This window comes from Engystomops pustulosus, chromosome 10 (genome assembly GCF_040894005.1).
Source record: "Engystomops pustulosus chromosome 10, aEngPut4.maternal, whole genome shotgun sequence".
In the NCBI taxonomy this organism is placed as follows: domain Eukaryota; kingdom Metazoa; phylum Chordata; class Amphibia; order Anura; family Leptodactylidae; genus Engystomops; species Engystomops pustulosus.
Window position 1 is genome coordinate 88689293 of NC_092420.1, and position 16557 is coordinate 88705849.

General features: G+C 51.0%; 1 protein-coding gene across 1 annotated transcript; it reads left to right on the plus strand.

Moving 5' to 3' along the window:
- Positions 1–2869: 2869 nt before the first annotated feature.
- LOC140103545 (uncharacterized) lies at positions 2870–14480 on the plus strand. The gene is made up of 3 exons (XM_072126642.1): positions 2870–3011; positions 11337–11566; positions 12974–14480. Exons 2-3 carry the CDS (start codon positions 11348–11350, stop codon positions 13613–13615), a joined length of 861 nt encoding a protein of 286 aa, XP_071982743.1. The 5' UTR covers positions 2870–3011; positions 11337–11347; the 3' UTR covers positions 13616–14480.
- The last annotated feature ends 2077 nt before the right edge of the window (positions 14481–16557 follow it).

Genomic DNA, 16557 nt, shown 5'->3' on the forward strand with positions numbered 1-16557 from the left:
TGGAGGTAAAGGTACTAGATACTGGGATGAGTGCAGGAGTCGAGGGTTTGGAGGTAAAGGTACTAGGTACTGGCTGCACATTTGGACCAAGAACTACAATTTCTTTCTTTGGCTCTGAGGTTAAGTGTGTAGTTATGTAAAAGCAACGTAATAATCCAAATCCTCTTTTACAATACACAATCCTTATCCATGTGTTTTCAAGATGAAAGTGTCCCAGACTTTAAAAATTAACTAAATGCACCAGCACCTCTGTTATTAAAGGAAATCATCCATCAAAATCCATCATAATAAACCAGGGACATTCATAGATCCAGGCACCGGGACTGTGGGAATCTTCTTATATTGTTATCCTCCAACTTTTATAATGAGTCAGAAGGGCTCTTTGGGGGTGTTACCACTTGCCCCTTCCCCATGCTGCAGCTTTACATGCTGTTACACTGTGCAGGAGAACTTCTCCCTCCAACTGTGTCCTGAGGAAGGAAAAACCGTGTAACAGCTTGTGAAGCTACAGCATAAAGGGGCTCTGGTAATGCCCCCTTAGTGTCCTTCATGCATAATTTTAAAAGTTGATTTTAGAAGGAAGGAGGACATGGATAACAAATATAAGAAGATTACCACAGTCCCGGTGCCTGAATCTATGAATAAGCGCTCCATTCAGATTGAAATAGAGGTTTTATTTTACAGGATCTGGGAAAGTGCCAAAATCCCCGATGCCCCTGACAGCCATGCAATGCAGTTCACGGGTTATAGGCAGTGACGTCCGGAAAAAATTCCCTGTAGGAGTGAGTGAAAGGGCCCCAGTCACAGCGTCCGATTCTCTATGTTTGGCTCTTTAGCTGAGTCATGAGCTGACTGTAATGTATTCAAGATGAGAGTCCAAGACTTCCAGGGGATTTTACAGGATTAGAGGTTTTCATTTCTGTCCACTAATTACCTTGTGTTGTGCACTTGTACGATGCACATGTGAAACCCTTATCTGTTTTCACCACTTCTGTTATCATTTTAGTGCAAACTGAAGATACAAAACTTTAATGAATTAATAAAATGCGAGAGCCCCTTAATTATTCATGGAAATCAAAACCCATCCTGATAAACCAGGGACATTACTCATACATCCAGGCACCGGGACTGTGGTATCTTCTTATATTTATTATCCATGGCCTCCTTCCTTCTTTTAAAATTATGCGAATGAGCTACAAGAGCTCCAGAGCGTGTCACCAGAGCCCCGCCATTCTGTAGCTTCACAGGCTGTAACACTGGAGCACTTGCAGTAGCACTTACCACTGCCCTCAGTGTCAGATTACAGCAGGCGGAGGGGGGAGTGCTGACGGGTAGACAGTGTAACAGCCTGTGAAGCTGGAGCACGGAGGGGCTCAGGAGCTCCTCTGGGTCATTAGCATAATTTAAGAAGAAAGGAGGCCATGGATAATAAATATAAGAAGATACCACAGTCCCGGTGCCTGGATCTATGAGTAATGTCCCTGGTTTATCAGGATGGATTTTGGTGGTAGATTTCCTTTAAAGGGAATTTTTATAAGAAAGTTTACCAGATACAAGACACTAATAGGGTCACCCCTATTATATTTACTGGTAAACTTTCCAGTGGGTCATGTGACCCGGCGACAGTCGTTTTTGGGGTCTATAATATACAGCTGAGCCGCTTCCCCTGTACCTACCCCCCCCCCCCCCCCCCCCGATGGGCATTTTGCACTAATTGTATATTGTGGCTGCTGTAATTTAATGTCACTGAAGAGTTAGTAATTGATCAGTGTGTTTATAGAATTCCCTGATTACAAAGTTACAATGAACATTGTGGAATGTTCTTTGTGGTTTCCTTCAAGCTGTGAAGGCACATGCCTCTGCCTGCTGTCATCTCTCAGTGATCCTGCACTGTGTAACAGCCTGTGAATCTACAGCATGGAGAGGTTCTGGTAATGCCCCCAGATCCCTTCTGACGAATTAGCATAATTATAAAATTAGAGATTAGAAGGAGGCCATGGATAACAAATATAAGAAGATACCACAGTCCCGGGGCCTGGATCTATGAGTAATGTCCCTGGTTTATCAGGATGGATTTGGATGGTGATTTGGAGGACTAGAGGGTCTATATAATAATTCCCAGAACATTTAAAGTAACATAGGTTCGGACTAATCTTACGAAGAAGTTAGTGAGTGAGTCTGGAACGATTAGATAATCTCTAGTGATCAGCCTTGTGGGGGCAGTAAGGGTGCAGGGGTCCCATGACACTGATATATTTGGAAGCAGATTTTATGACAAGGTAATTTGGCATTTTATTGCATTGGAGAAGATGAGGCAAATTTACTTACCCGGTCCTGTCGCGATCCCCGAGGTCCGTTCTCCGATGAGGATGAAGTCCGCCGGCGTGATTCTTCAAGATCGTGCATCCATCATTTTCCTGCATGTGTCACTTCCCCGCTCAGGTCCACCGGGGTTCACCTTCTTCTTCCTGGTGCATGTAAGTGCATTGTCTTGCGACACAATTTGGATTGTAAATCCCGCGCTCAGTCCGAATCAATCGGGTAGTCCGTCGGCCACTCCCCCCTGATTTGTGTCGATTTGTGTTGCAAAATCTGATCACGTGCGCCAAAAACTCCACTTAAATGCGCCGCAAATCGGAAAGAGTCGGGAAACCCGATGAAAATGCGCCGTGCAGACCCTTAGTAAATGTGTCTCGATGTGTGACAAAGAATAAGACCCCCGTTACTGCCCCCGCAGGTTGTCACCCAGATATTCCAGACCTCGAAATACTCCGCTCTGATATATTAATAGGGGTTTTATTTTACAGGATCTGGGAAAGCCCCAAATTCCCTGATAACCCTGACAGTTATACAATGCAGCTCACCAGTTATAGGCGGGGACATAAGGAAAAAACTCCCTATAGGAGAAAGTGAAAGCGATGTCAGACTATAACTGAGGGTCATTGTCCCGCTGCAGATCACTCAGCTCCCAGGAACAGCGTCCGGATCTCTCCCCCTGCTGCTCCGCACAAGTGAGTACACACATGGATTATATCCCATAGTCTTGTGCTGTTACTGTAGAACATGTCTTGTCTTGTTCAGTTTCAGTGTCTGTACAATGTAGCGATAGGAATAAGAATAGAAAAGTCTGTTCTATGCAGATTGTTATGATTACTGACACACACACGCACACACACCTTGCAGTCCTGGGTTCTAATCCTGCCCAGGTCAACATCTGCAAAGAGTTTGTATGTTCTCTCCGTGTTTGCACAGGTTTCCTCCGGGCCCTCGGTTTCCTCCCACACTCCAAAACATACTGTGGATTGATTAGATTGTGAGCCCCAGTGGGGACAGGGACCGATTTGTCATGCTTTGTGCAGCGCTGCAGAATCTGTGTGCGCTATATAAATAAATAATAATAATAATTATTATATAGTGTGTAACTATAAAGTCAGGACAGTGGAATATCTCGCAAAATACACATCAGATCATAAAACTAAAAATATCTGTTTCTGATATTTTTAAAAAAAATCTCTCCAGCTATACAGAGCAACTTATTTTTTTATTGCAGATTCGCATTTCACAAGAAAAATGACATTGATGTGACCTCTGTCTTTTCCAATTTTGGTGACAGATGTTGCTCTAAAAGCTACACAGTGTGACCAAATACAAGCACTTAAAGGAAACCTACCACGTGCGCCGGATTCTAAAGTGCTGGAAAGCCGGTGACGTCACCGAGCTCTCTGGCACACGCGCGCTTGCGCAACTTAGCACGGGGAAACAGGAGTTTTCTCTTAGTAGACAATGAGAAAAATCTCCCAAAAACCCATCTGTAAAGGGAAGGAGAATTAAGTTAATCATCTCTCTGATGTGTGAGAGGCGGAGACTCACATTACACCAGCCCCCGATGTGTGAGAGGAGGGGACTCACATTACACCAGCCCCCGATGTGTGAGAGGGGGGGACTCACATTACACCAGCCCCCGATGTGTGAGAGGGGGGGACTCACATTACACCAGCCCCCGATGTGTCAGAGGCGGGGACTCACATTACACCAGCCCCCGATGTGTGAGAGGCAGGGACTCACATTACACCAGCCCCTGATGTGTGAGAGGAGGGGACTCACATTACACCAGCCCCCGATGTGTGAGAGGTGAGGACTCACATTACACCAACCTTCGATGTGTGAGAGGCGGGGACTCACATTACACCAGCCCCCGATGTGTGAGAGGTGAGGACTCACATTACACCAGCCCCAATGTGTGAGAGGTGAGGACTCACATTACACCAGCCCCAGATGTGTGAGAGGCGGGGACTCGCATTACACCAGCCCCCGATGTGTGAGAGGCGGGGACTCGCATTACACCAGCCCCCGATGTGTGAGAGGCGGGGACTCGCATTACACCAGCCCCCGATGTCTGAGAGGTGGGGACTCGCATTACACCAGCCCCCGATGTGTGAGAGGTGAGGACTCACATTACACCAGCCCCTGATGTGTGAGAGGCGGAGACTCACATTACACTAGCCCCTGATGTGTGAGAGGCGGAGACTCACATTACACCAGCCCCTGATGTGTGAGAGGCGGAGACTCACATTACACTAGCCCCTGATGTGTGAGAGGCGGAGACTCACATTACACCAGCCCATGATGTGTGAGAGGCGGGGACTCACATTACACCAGCCCCCGATGTGTGAGAGGCGAGGACTCACATTACACCAGCCCCCGATGTGTGAGAGGCGGGAACTCACATTACACCAGCCCCCGATGTGTGAGAGGAGGGGTCTCACATTACACCAGCCCCCGATGTGTCAGAGGCGGGGACCCGCATTACACCAACCTCCGATGTGTCAGAGGCGGGGACTCACATTACACCAGCCCCAGATGTGTCAGAGGCGGGGACTCACATTACACCAGCCCCCGATGTGTGAGAGGAGGGGACTCATATTACACCAACCCCCGATGTGTGAGAGGAGGGGACTCATATTACACCAACCCCCGATGAGTGAGAGGAGGGGACTCACATTACACCAGCCCCCGATGTGTGAGAGGCGGGGACTCACATTACACCAGCCCCTGATGTGTGAGAGGCGGGGACTCACATTACACCAGCCCCTGATGTGTGAGAGGCGAGGACTCACATTACACCAGCCCCCGATGTGTGAGAGGAGGGGACTCACATTACACCAGCCCCCGATGTGTGAGAGGAGGGGACTCACATTACACCAGCCCCCGATGTGTGAGAGGCGAGGACTCACATTACACCAGCCCCCGATGTGTGAGAGGAGGGGACTCATATTACACCAACCCCCGATGAGTGAGAGGAGGAGACTCACATTACACCAGCCCCCGATGTGTGAGAGGAGGGGACTCACATTACACCAGCCCCCGATGTGTGAGAGGAGGGGACTCACATTACACCAGCCCCCGATGTGTGAGAGGCGAGGACTCACATTACACCAGCCCCCAATGTGTCAGAGGCGGGGTCCCGCATTACACCAACCTCCGATGTGTCAGAGGCGGGGACTCACATTACACCAGCCCCCGATGTGTGAGAGGCGGGGAATCACATTACACCAGCCCCCGATGTGTGAGAGGAGGGGACTCATATTACACCAGCCCCCGATGTGTGAGAGGCGAGTACTCACATTACACCAGCCCCCAATGTGTCAGAGGCGGGGACCCGCATTACACCAACCTCCGATGTGTCAGAGGCGGGGACTCACATTACACCAGCCCCCGATGTGTGAGAGGCGGGGACTCACATTACACCAGCCCCCGATGTGTGAGAGGAGGGGACTCATATTACACCAACCCCCGATGAGTGAGAGGAGGGGACTCACATTACACCAGCCCCCGATGTGTGAGAGGAGGGGACTCACATTACACCAGCCCCCGATGTGTGAGAGGCGAGGACTCACATTACACCAGCCCCTGATGTGTGAGAGGCGAGGACTCACATTACACCCGCCCCTGATGTGTGAGAGGAGGGGACTCACATTACACCAGCCGCCGATGTGTGAGAGGAGGGGACTCACATTACACCCACCCCCGATGTGTGAGAGGCGAGGACTCACATTACACCAGCCCCCGATGTGTGAGAGGCGAGGACTCACATTACACCAGCCCCCGATGTGTGAGAGGCGAGGACTCACATTACACCTGCCCCTGATGTGTGAGAGGAGGGGACTCACATTACACCAGCCCCCGATGTGTGAGAGGATGGGACTCACATTACACCAGCCCCCGATGTGTGAGAGGAGGGGACTCACATTACACAAGCCCCCGATGTGTCAGAGGTGGGGACTCACATTACACCAGCCCCCGATGTGTGAGAGGAGGGGACTCACATTACACAAGCCCCCGATGTGTGAGAGGCGGGGACTCACATTACACCAGCCCCCGATGTGTGAGAGGCGGGGACTCACATTACACCAGCCCCCGATGTGTGAGAGGAGGGGACTCACATTACACCCGCCCCTGATGTGTGAGAGGAGGGGACTCACATTACACCAGCCCCCGATGTGTGAGAGGCGAGGACTCACATTACACCCGCCCCTGATGTGTGAGAGGCGGGGACCCGCATTACATCAGCCCCTGATGTGTGAGAGGCGGGGGCCGCATTACACCAACCTCCGATGTGTGAGAGGCGGGGACTCCCATTACACCAGCCCCCGATGTGTGAGAGGAGGGGACTCACATTACACCCGCCCCTGATGTGTGAGAGGAGGGGACTCACATTACACCAGCCCCCGATGTGTGAGAGGCGAGGACTCACATTACACCCGCCCCTGATGTGTGAGAGGTGGGACTCACATTACACCCGCCCCTGATGTGTGAGAGGCGGGGACCCGCATTACATCAGCCCCCGATGTGTGAGAGGCGGGGGCCGCATTACACCAACCTCCGATGTGTGAGAGGTGAAGACTCCCATTACACCAGCCCCCGATGTGTGAAGACTCCCATTACACCAGCCCCCGATGTGTGAGGACTCCCATTACACCAGCCCCCGATGTGTGAGAGGAGGGGACTCACATTACACCAGCCCCCGATGTGTGAGAGGCCGGGGACTTACATTACACCAGCCCCCGATGTGTGAGAGGCGGGGTCTCACATTACACCAGCCCCCGATGTGTGAGAGGCGGGGTCTCACATTACACCAGCCCCCGATGTGTGAGAGGCGGGGGCCGCATTACACCAACCTCCGATGTGTGAGAGGTGAAGACTCCCATTACACCAGCCCCCGATGTGTGAAGACTCCCATTACACCAGCCCCCGATGTGTGAGGACTCCCATTACACCAGCCCCCGATGTGTGAGAGGAGGGGACTCACATTACACCAGCCCCCGATGTGTGAGAGGCCGGGGACTTACATTACACCAGCCCCCGATGTGTGAGAGGCGGGGACTCACATTACACCAGCCCCCGATGTGTGAGAGGCGGGGTCTCACATTACACCAGCCCCCGATGTGTGAGAGGCGGGGTCTCACATTACACCAGCCCCCGATGTGTGAGAGACGGGATCTCACATTACACCAGCCCCCGATGTGTGAGAGACGGGATCTCACATTACACCAGCCCCTGATGTGTGAGAGGCGGGGACTCACATTACACCAGCCCCCGATGTGTGAGAGGCGGGGACTCACATTACACCAGTCCCAGATGTGTGAGAGAAGGGGACTCACATTACACCAGCCCCTGATGTGTGAGAGGAGGGGACTCACATTACACCAGCCCCTGATGTGTGAGAGGAGGAGAGTCACATTACACCAGTCCCAGATGTGTGAGAGGAGGGGACTCACATTACACCAGCCCCTGATGTGTGAGAGGAGGGGACTCACATTACACCAGTCCCAGATGTGTGAGAGGAGGAGAGTCACATTACACCAGCCCCAGATGTGTGAGAGGAGGGGACTCACATTACACCAGCCCCTGATGTGTGAGAGGTCAGGGACTCGCATTACACCATCCCCCGATGTGTGAGAGGCCGGGGACTTACATTACACCAGCCCCCGATGTGTGAGAGGCGGGGTCTCACATTACACCAGCCCCCGATGTGTGAGAGGCGGGGACTCACATTACACCAGCCCCTGATGTGTGAGAGGCGGGGACTCACATTACACCAGCCCCTGATGTGTGAGAGGCGAGGACTCACATTACACCAGCCCCCGATGTGTGAGAGGAGGGGACTCACATTACACCAGCCCCCGATGTGTGAGAGGAGGGGACTCACATTACACCAGCCCCCGATGTGTGAGAGGCGAGGACTCACATTACACCAGCCCCCGATGTGTGAGAGGAGGGGACTCATATTACACCAACCCCCGATGAGTGAGAGGAGGAGACTCACATTACACCAGCCCCCGATGTGTGAGAGGAGGGGACTCACATTACACCAGCCCCCGATGTGTGAGAGGAGGGGACTCACATTACACCAGCCCCCGATGTGTGAGAGGCGAGGACTCACATTACACCAGCCCCCAATGTGTCAGAGGCGGGGTCCCGCATTACACCAACCTCCGATGTGTCAGAGGCGGGGACTCACATTACACCAGCCCCCGATGTGTGAGAGGCGGGGAATCACATTACACCAGCCCCCGATGTGTGAGAGGAGGGGACTCATATTACACCAGCCCCCGATGTGTGAGAGGCGAGTACTCACATTACACCAGCCCCCAATGTGTCAGAGGCGGGGACCCGCATTACACCAACCTCCGATGTGTCAGAGGCGGGGACTCACATTACACCAGCCCCCGATGTGTGAGAGGCGGGGACTCACATTACACCAGCCCCCGATGTGTGAGAGGAGGGGACTCATATTACACCAACCCCCGATGAGTGAGAGGAGGGGACTCACATTACACCAGCCCCCGATGTGTGAGAGGAGGGGACTCACATTACACCAGCCCCCGATGTGTGAGAGGCGAGGACTCACATTACACCAGCCCCTGATGTGTGAGAGGCGAGGACTCACATTACACCCGCCCCTGATGTGTGAGAGGAGGGGACTCACATTACACCAGCCGCCGATGTGTGAGAGGAGGGGACTCACATTACACCCACCCCCGATGTGTGAGAGGCGAGGACTCACATTACACCAGCCCCCGATGTGTGAGAGGCGAGGACTCACATTACACCAGCCCCCGATGTGTGAGAGGCGAGGACTCACATTACACCTGCCCCTGATGTGTGAGAGGAGGGGACTCACATTACACCAGCCCCCGATGTGTGAGAGGATGGGACTCACATTACACCAGCCCCCGATGTGTGAGAGGAGGGGACTCACATTACACAAGCCCCCGATGTGTCAGAGGTGGGGACTCACATTACACCAGCCCCCGATGTGTGAGAGGAGGGGACTCACATTACACAAGCCCCCGATGTGTGAGAGGCGGGGACTCACATTACACCAGCCCCCGATGTGTGAGAGGCGGGGACTCACATTACACCAGCCCCCGATGTGTGAGAGGAGGGGACTCACATTACACCCGCCCCTGATGTGTGAGAGGAGGGGACTCACATTACACCAGCCCCCGATGTGTGAGAGGCGAGGACTCACATTACACCCGCCCCTGATGTGTGAGAGGCGGGGACCCGCATTACATCAGCCCCTGATGTGTGAGAGGCGGGGGCCGCATTACACCAACCTCCGATGTGTGAGAGGCGGGGACTCCCATTACACCAGCCCCCGATGTGTGAGAGGAGGGGACTCACATTACACCCGCCCCTGATGTGTGAGAGGAGGGGACTCACATTACACCAGCCCCCGATGTGTGAGAGGCGAGGACTCACATTACACCCGCCCCTGATGTGTGAGAGGTGGGACTCACATTACACCCGCCCCTGATGTGTGAGAGGCGGGGACCCGCATTACATCAGCCCCCGATGTGTGAGAGGCGGGGGCCGCATTACACCAACCTCCGATGTGTGAGAGGTGAAGACTCCCATTACACCAGCCCCCGATGTGTGAAGACTCCCATTACACCAGCCCCCGATGTGTGAGGACTCCCATTACACCAGCCCCCGATGTGTGAGAGGAGGGGACTCACATTACACCAGCCCCCGATGTGTGAGAGGCCGGGGACTTACATTACACCAGCCCCCGATGTGTGAGAGGCGGGGTCTCACATTACACCAGCCCCCGATGTGTGAGAGGCGGGGTCTCACATTACACCAGCCCCCGATGTGTGAGAGGCGGGGGCCGCATTACACCAACCTCCGATGTGTGAGAGGTGAAGACTCCCATTACACCAGCCCCCGATGTGTGAAGACTCCCATTACACCAGCCCCCGATGTGTGAGGACTCCCATTACACCAGCCCCCGATGTGTGAGAGGAGGGGACTCACATTACACCAGCCCCCGATGTGTGAGAGGCCGGGGACTTACATTACACCAGCCCCCGATGTGTGAGAGGCGGGGACTCACATTACACCAGCCCCCGATGTGTGAGAGGCGGGGTCTCACATTACACCAGCCCCCGATGTGTGAGAGGCGGGGTCTCACATTACACCAGCCCCCGATGTGTGAGAGACGGGATCTCACATTACACCAGCCCCCGATGTGTGAGAGACGGGATCTCACATTACACCAGCCCCTGATGTGTGAGAGGCGGGGACTCACATTACACCAGCCCCCGATGTGTGAGAGGCGGGGACTCACATTACACCAGTCCCAGATGTGTGAGAGAAGGGGACTCACATTACACCAGCCCCTGATGTGTGAGAGGAGGGGACTCACATTACACCAGCCCCTGATGTGTGAGAGGAGGAGAGTCACATTACACCAGTCCCAGATGTGTGAGAGGAGGGGACTCACATTACACCAGCCCCTGATGTGTGAGAGGAGGGGACTCACATTACACCAGTCCCAGATGTGTGAGAGGAGGAGAGTCACATTACACCAGCCCCAGATGTGTGAGAGGAGGGGACTCACATTACACCAGCCCCTGATGTGTGAGAGGTCAGGGACTCGCATTACACCATCCCCCGATGTGTGAGAGGCCGGGGACTTACATTACACCAGCCCCCGATGTGTGAGAGGCGGGGTCTCACATTACACCAGCCCCCGATGTGTGAGAGGCGGGGTCTCACATTACACCAGCCCCCGATGTGTGAGAGACGGGATCTCACATTACACCAGCCCCCGATGCACAATGGATCACAAAAACAATTAATTGAGGCATTATGATCTTTTGGGAACCGGTTGGCTTCCATTGCTGCACGTAGAGATGTGCGCTCAGCTAGGCTCTGTACTCTGTAGGAGGCTATGTACTCTGCATGCCCCAATCTACAGCAGGTACTTGTTGGGTTACAGAATTCTCCAAAAAATGTTTTAAAGTTTTTTGTTTCTTTTTTTCAAGTTTTGCTGATAATGTCTCCATCAAAAAATGACCCCCAGAAGGAGGAGACTATCAATGACCCCAAGAAGGAGGAGACTATCAATGACCCCAAGGAGGAGGAGACTATCAATGACCCCAAGGAGGAGGAGACTATCAATGACCCCAAGGAGGAGGAGACTATCAATGACCCCAAGAAGAAGGAGAATACCAATGACCCCCAGAAGCCCGTTAGCAAAGCACAAAAGCAGGGGGTGAGTAATGTTTACCTTTTTTTTACCTATTTTACCTACTTATATTTTCAATTGTCTCATACGTTATATTAAGAAGTGACCGTCCACCTTCTAATATCGGTGGGATGGACTAGGGGTCTCCTTCTAGGGGTCTCCTTCACAGGGGACAAAATCATTTTTTGATATCTTTGACAATTTTGACATCTTTGACTGGGGGTAACTATTGCTCATGCTCTCTGATGACATCTACGGTCCATGTTTCGGTCACATTTCCTGTCCAAACAAGAATAAACGAATCTGAACACACTGTAAATATACACTCGAGTATAAGCCTACCCGAATATATGCCACGCCACCTAAAAAAACTGGGAAAACTTATTGATTCAAGTAAAAGCCTAAGGTGGGAAATGCATTGGTCACTGCCTCCTCCAGTAATGAAATGCCCTGCAGCCTCCCCCTACTCAATCAATGCCCTGCGGCAGCCTCCCCCCTACTCAATCAATGCCCTGCAGCCTCTCACTACTCAATCAATGCCCTGCAGCAGCCTCCCACTAATCAATCAATGCCCTGTAGCAGCCTCCCACTACTCAATCAATGCCCTGTAGCAGCCTCTCACTACTCAATCAATGCCCTGCAGCAGCCTCTCACTACTCAATCAATGCCCTGCAGCAGCCTCCCACTAATCAATCAATGCCCTGTAGCAGCCTCCCACTACTCAATCAATGCCCTGTAGCAGCCTCCCACTACTCAATCAATGCCCTGCAGCAGCCTCCCCCTACTCAATCAATGCCCTGCAGCCTCCCCCTAGTCAATCAATGCCCTGCTCCAGCCTCCTACTACTCAATCAATGCCCTGCAGCTGCCTCCCCCTACTCAATAATGGCCTCCCACAAAGGTGCCCCTTAAAAGTGGCCAACTCCTTTAATGCCAGAAATGTGTTAATGGACAGAACTATATTTAACCTTTTATTTCATTTTAAATTGGGTGATCTTGGCTTTAATGTCTTACAGTCCTATGAGGAGGTGGTCAGACTAGAACTTACCTCAGTGCAGATCACTATCACGCTGCCACCTTAGTTCAGACAAGTCCATATAGGAAATGCAGCCGATACATAGACCAGGATGACCGCTCCACCTACTATCAAATATAAAAAAATCCCCATATACACCGTATACACACGTACTATACACATGTACCATAAACAAATGTACCATATACATATATACCATATACACACGTACCGTATACATACGTGCCATATACACATACTGTATGCACATAGATCATATACACACGTACCATATACATATATACACATATATCATATACATATATATCATATACTGTACATATGATGTGTCCGTATAACTAAGTGAAATGTCATGAAAGTAGAATACACATAAACTTATGAAAACTTCTTGTTTTTCAGGGAAGCAATGGAGAAGCCGCGTTTACTGGCGAGGAACACACTTTGGTGTCGAAAGGTCCATTAAAACTGAAAGTCAATGGTCCAGAAATCCCAAAATTTTCCAAAAAAGCATTGAAGCGAGTTGTGACAGCGAAGAACCCATCCATAGAGCTGTTATCTGCCGGTGGTACTATATCTCGTGCCATTGACATGATCGATACCTATGACAGGAAAGCCGATGCATTTACCGAGGGCACCTACAGTTACGCTACCACCTACCGCCACGGACTCAGGAAGGAAACTGGAAAGAGAATTCCCAGGGCTGGCGCATGCGCTGGAGCCGGAGTCGGGAAAGCGAGAGCTGAGTATCGGGTGTTTGATGCTGAAGCCAATGGTCCGAATGTTTATGCTGGGGCGGAGGCCAATATAGTTGGCGTGGGGGCCATGGCCCGAGCAGAGATCGGAAGCGCTTCGGTTGGTGCCGGTCCATTCTACATCAGCCTCGGTTTAGGTGTAGATACCGGGATCCGCGCAGGAGTCGATGGCTTTGAGATAAAATTTCTTGGTTGTGGCTTCAATTTTGGTCCGAAAACTAGCGTTTCATTTTTTGGCTCTTCGTGTGGGCTCGACGTTCTTGAGCTTTTTGGTCTCGCTGCCGTGTGAACACACTGCGACAGAAGATCACCGATCAAATACATATATATATATACATATGCAAAACTCAGACCTCTGAACATCCCAACACCACCCCCCTCCCCCCCCCTGTTACCTGTCTGTAAAGTCTTGATAGTTTGATACTTGATATGATAAGTTTGGAGAGATGTCAGTGTAGTATGTGATGCAGAACAAGCAGAGAACTCGCTATTCACACTAATGGACAATGGGGCTCATTTACTTACCCATCCTGCGGAGTTCACGAAAGTGCGTTGTCCGACGATCATGTCCTGTGCGGACATCACGCACCCGATATCCTGCATGTGTCGCTTCCCCGCTCAGGTCCGCCGGAGTTCACCTTCTTCTTCCTGGTGCATGTAAGTGCTTGGGCTTGCGACACAATTCGAAAGTTAAATCCTGCGCTCAGTCCGAATCAGTCGGATCATCTGACGGCCCCGCCCCCCGATTTCTGTCCCATGAAACCAGCGCAGCTGCGCCACAATCCAATCAAGTGCGACACAATCCCCAGTTAAATACCTGTCACAGCAGCGCAACACCCAAAAATGTCAGAAAAAAAAGATGAATGGTCCCTTAGTAAATATGCCCCAATGTATCCGCTAAAGGGCTCTGGTTCTGGTCTGGACTGCGATCGCTTCATATATATCCACCACAAGGTGGCAGTATTACTGTTACAAACCTACTCAGCGCATGTAAGGCTTATGCATATACAGTATATAGGAGATGTGCTAGCAGCTAGTGTGTACTTTATGTTCATGTATGTATTTATTGTAATCGTCCTGCGCTGCGTCGCAGTCATACGTATCCGTGTATGTGATTGTTCATGCATGATAAATAAAGCAAAAATAAAAATCAATGTTGTCCCTCAGTTTACACGTACAGTATCACCGCCCCCGGACTCCCCGCAGCAGACGTGCTCCATAGGATTCAGGTCTGGGGAACCGGCAGGTCCATTACTCCGATTTTCTGCTATAGAAAGATTGATACGTCTCCCCCATTGGCCCATATTTATTATCACGTGTGCGCCATTTTTTATTGAGAGTACCCTCTATTCAATGTACCCGTGTGTTACCAGATTCACCATTATCCCCCATAGACTAGAACAAGTGGAGACCCTCATGGAACAAGGGAAAGGGATTCTGTGTCCCAGGACTGGGCAGCACTGGGTACACCTGGGCAAGTGCCGGGACCCAGAGCTGCTGGGGGCCCCACATAAGGCTGTACATAAGGAATCCATGGGGATGAGGGAGCTGTATCTAATGAATCCATAGGGGGTGAGGGGGCTGTATATAAAATAGCCATGAGGGGGTTGTTTGGGATGATAGTCTAGGGAATATTTTAGGGAACAGGAGGAGTCTTAGTTTCTGAATTTTTTAAAGCCTTGCAGCGCTGGGGTCCTGGGCTCCAGGTCAACATCTGAAAAGAGTTTGTATGTTCTCTCTGTGTTTGTGTGGATTTCCTCCGAGTCCTCCGGTTTCCTCCCACATTACAAAATATTACTGGTAGGTTGATTAGATTGTGAGCCCCACGGGGACAGTGACTGATGTGAAAAGCTCTGTGCAGCGCTGCGTAATCTGTGTGCGCTGTATTAATAAGTTATTATTATTATTAAGGGGCCCCCTCAGGTTTTGTTGGCCAGGGGCCTATTGAAACCTCGTGCCGACCCCGCTTTTTCCTTCAGGGTGTGTTCCCATGTTTTGTTTTTCAGATGCATTTTATGAAGCCAAAAGCAGGTGCGGATCATAAGGGGTGAGAACATATAATAGAGAAGAGGATGCTACTCCTTGTTTTCTTGCTCCACTCCTGGTTTGGACACCAAAAACTCTTCTGAAAAACTGAATGTGTGAACGCACCCTTAATACAGTGAAAGGTCAAGCATACGATTCCCCCACTGTACGCAGAGATAGTAGGGATAGGAGATCTACAAGTGCTGTGCTCTGCCATCTCCTGATCTCCCATAGACATTGAATGGAGAGGAAGGACTTGCTTGATTTGGCGCTCCCATCACATAAACGTGACAACCACCAATCACCGATGTTTTCCCCGATCCTGTGAATATACAGGTTTTTTTGTCTCTTTTTCATATGTATTGTAATTTTGTTGCCTGGACCATTGGTACAAATCTATTTCCCCCAGGAAACAAAGTTGTTATCACATCGATAACAATACTTAGATAAACCGCTTTGATAGAATTTTCCTTTTAGGGTACGGTCACACATAGCGCTAGTCTTTGGATACACAGCGCTGGCGGTACACATGACCGTACCCTTAGCTTTTTTCTCTTTCACCAATTTATCTTGAGAGGCGCCATAATTAGCAGCTTAAAGGAAACCTACCACTTCGGATAGGGCTTCTAAGCAGCACATGCCGTGCGCTTATCTTTGTTATGTTTTAAAAGTTTTTAAAGAGTTTTAACACTTTATTAATCTTTATATCTGAACTAGCTTCTCCGCACCGAGGTCCGCGCTCGGCGCACCTTGCGCGACCACTTCCTACTCAGGCGCACGCACGGTCGCGCTCATGGTGCGCCGAGCGCGGACCTCGGTGCGGAGAAGCTAGTTCAGATATAAAGATCAATAAAGTGTTAAAACTCTTTAAAAACGTTTTAAAATATAACGAAGATAAGTGCCTGCACCATCTCACCCTGAGCTGGTGCACGGCCTGTGCTGCTTATAAGCCCTATCCGAAGTGGTAGGTTTCCTTTTATGAAAGATCAGGTTACATGCGTCTTAAAGGGGTTGTCCACTTTCACTCCCATGCTGCTGCTCTTGTGTGTCTGGACTTTGAACATTTGAAAATGTCCGCTGAGCCAAACAGTGCGCAAATCACTTCCAGTGGCCACTTCCTGTACGGCAAGAAGTAGAGACCAAAATATGTGCAGCGGGGGCAACAGGTGAAATGAGATTTGACTTTTTTTCAAATCCTCTACCACC

Excerpts from the sequence above, each read along its gene's own strand:
- LOC140103545 (XM_072126642.1), top strand. The coding sequence starts at position 11,348 with ATGTCTCCATCAAAAAATGACCCCCAGAAGGAGGAGACTATCAATGAC. Across the intron at positions 11,567-12,973 it reads GCAAAGCACAAAAGCAGGGG|GGAAGCAATGGAGAAGCCGC; the intron begins GTGAGTAATGTT and ends CTTGTTTTTCAG.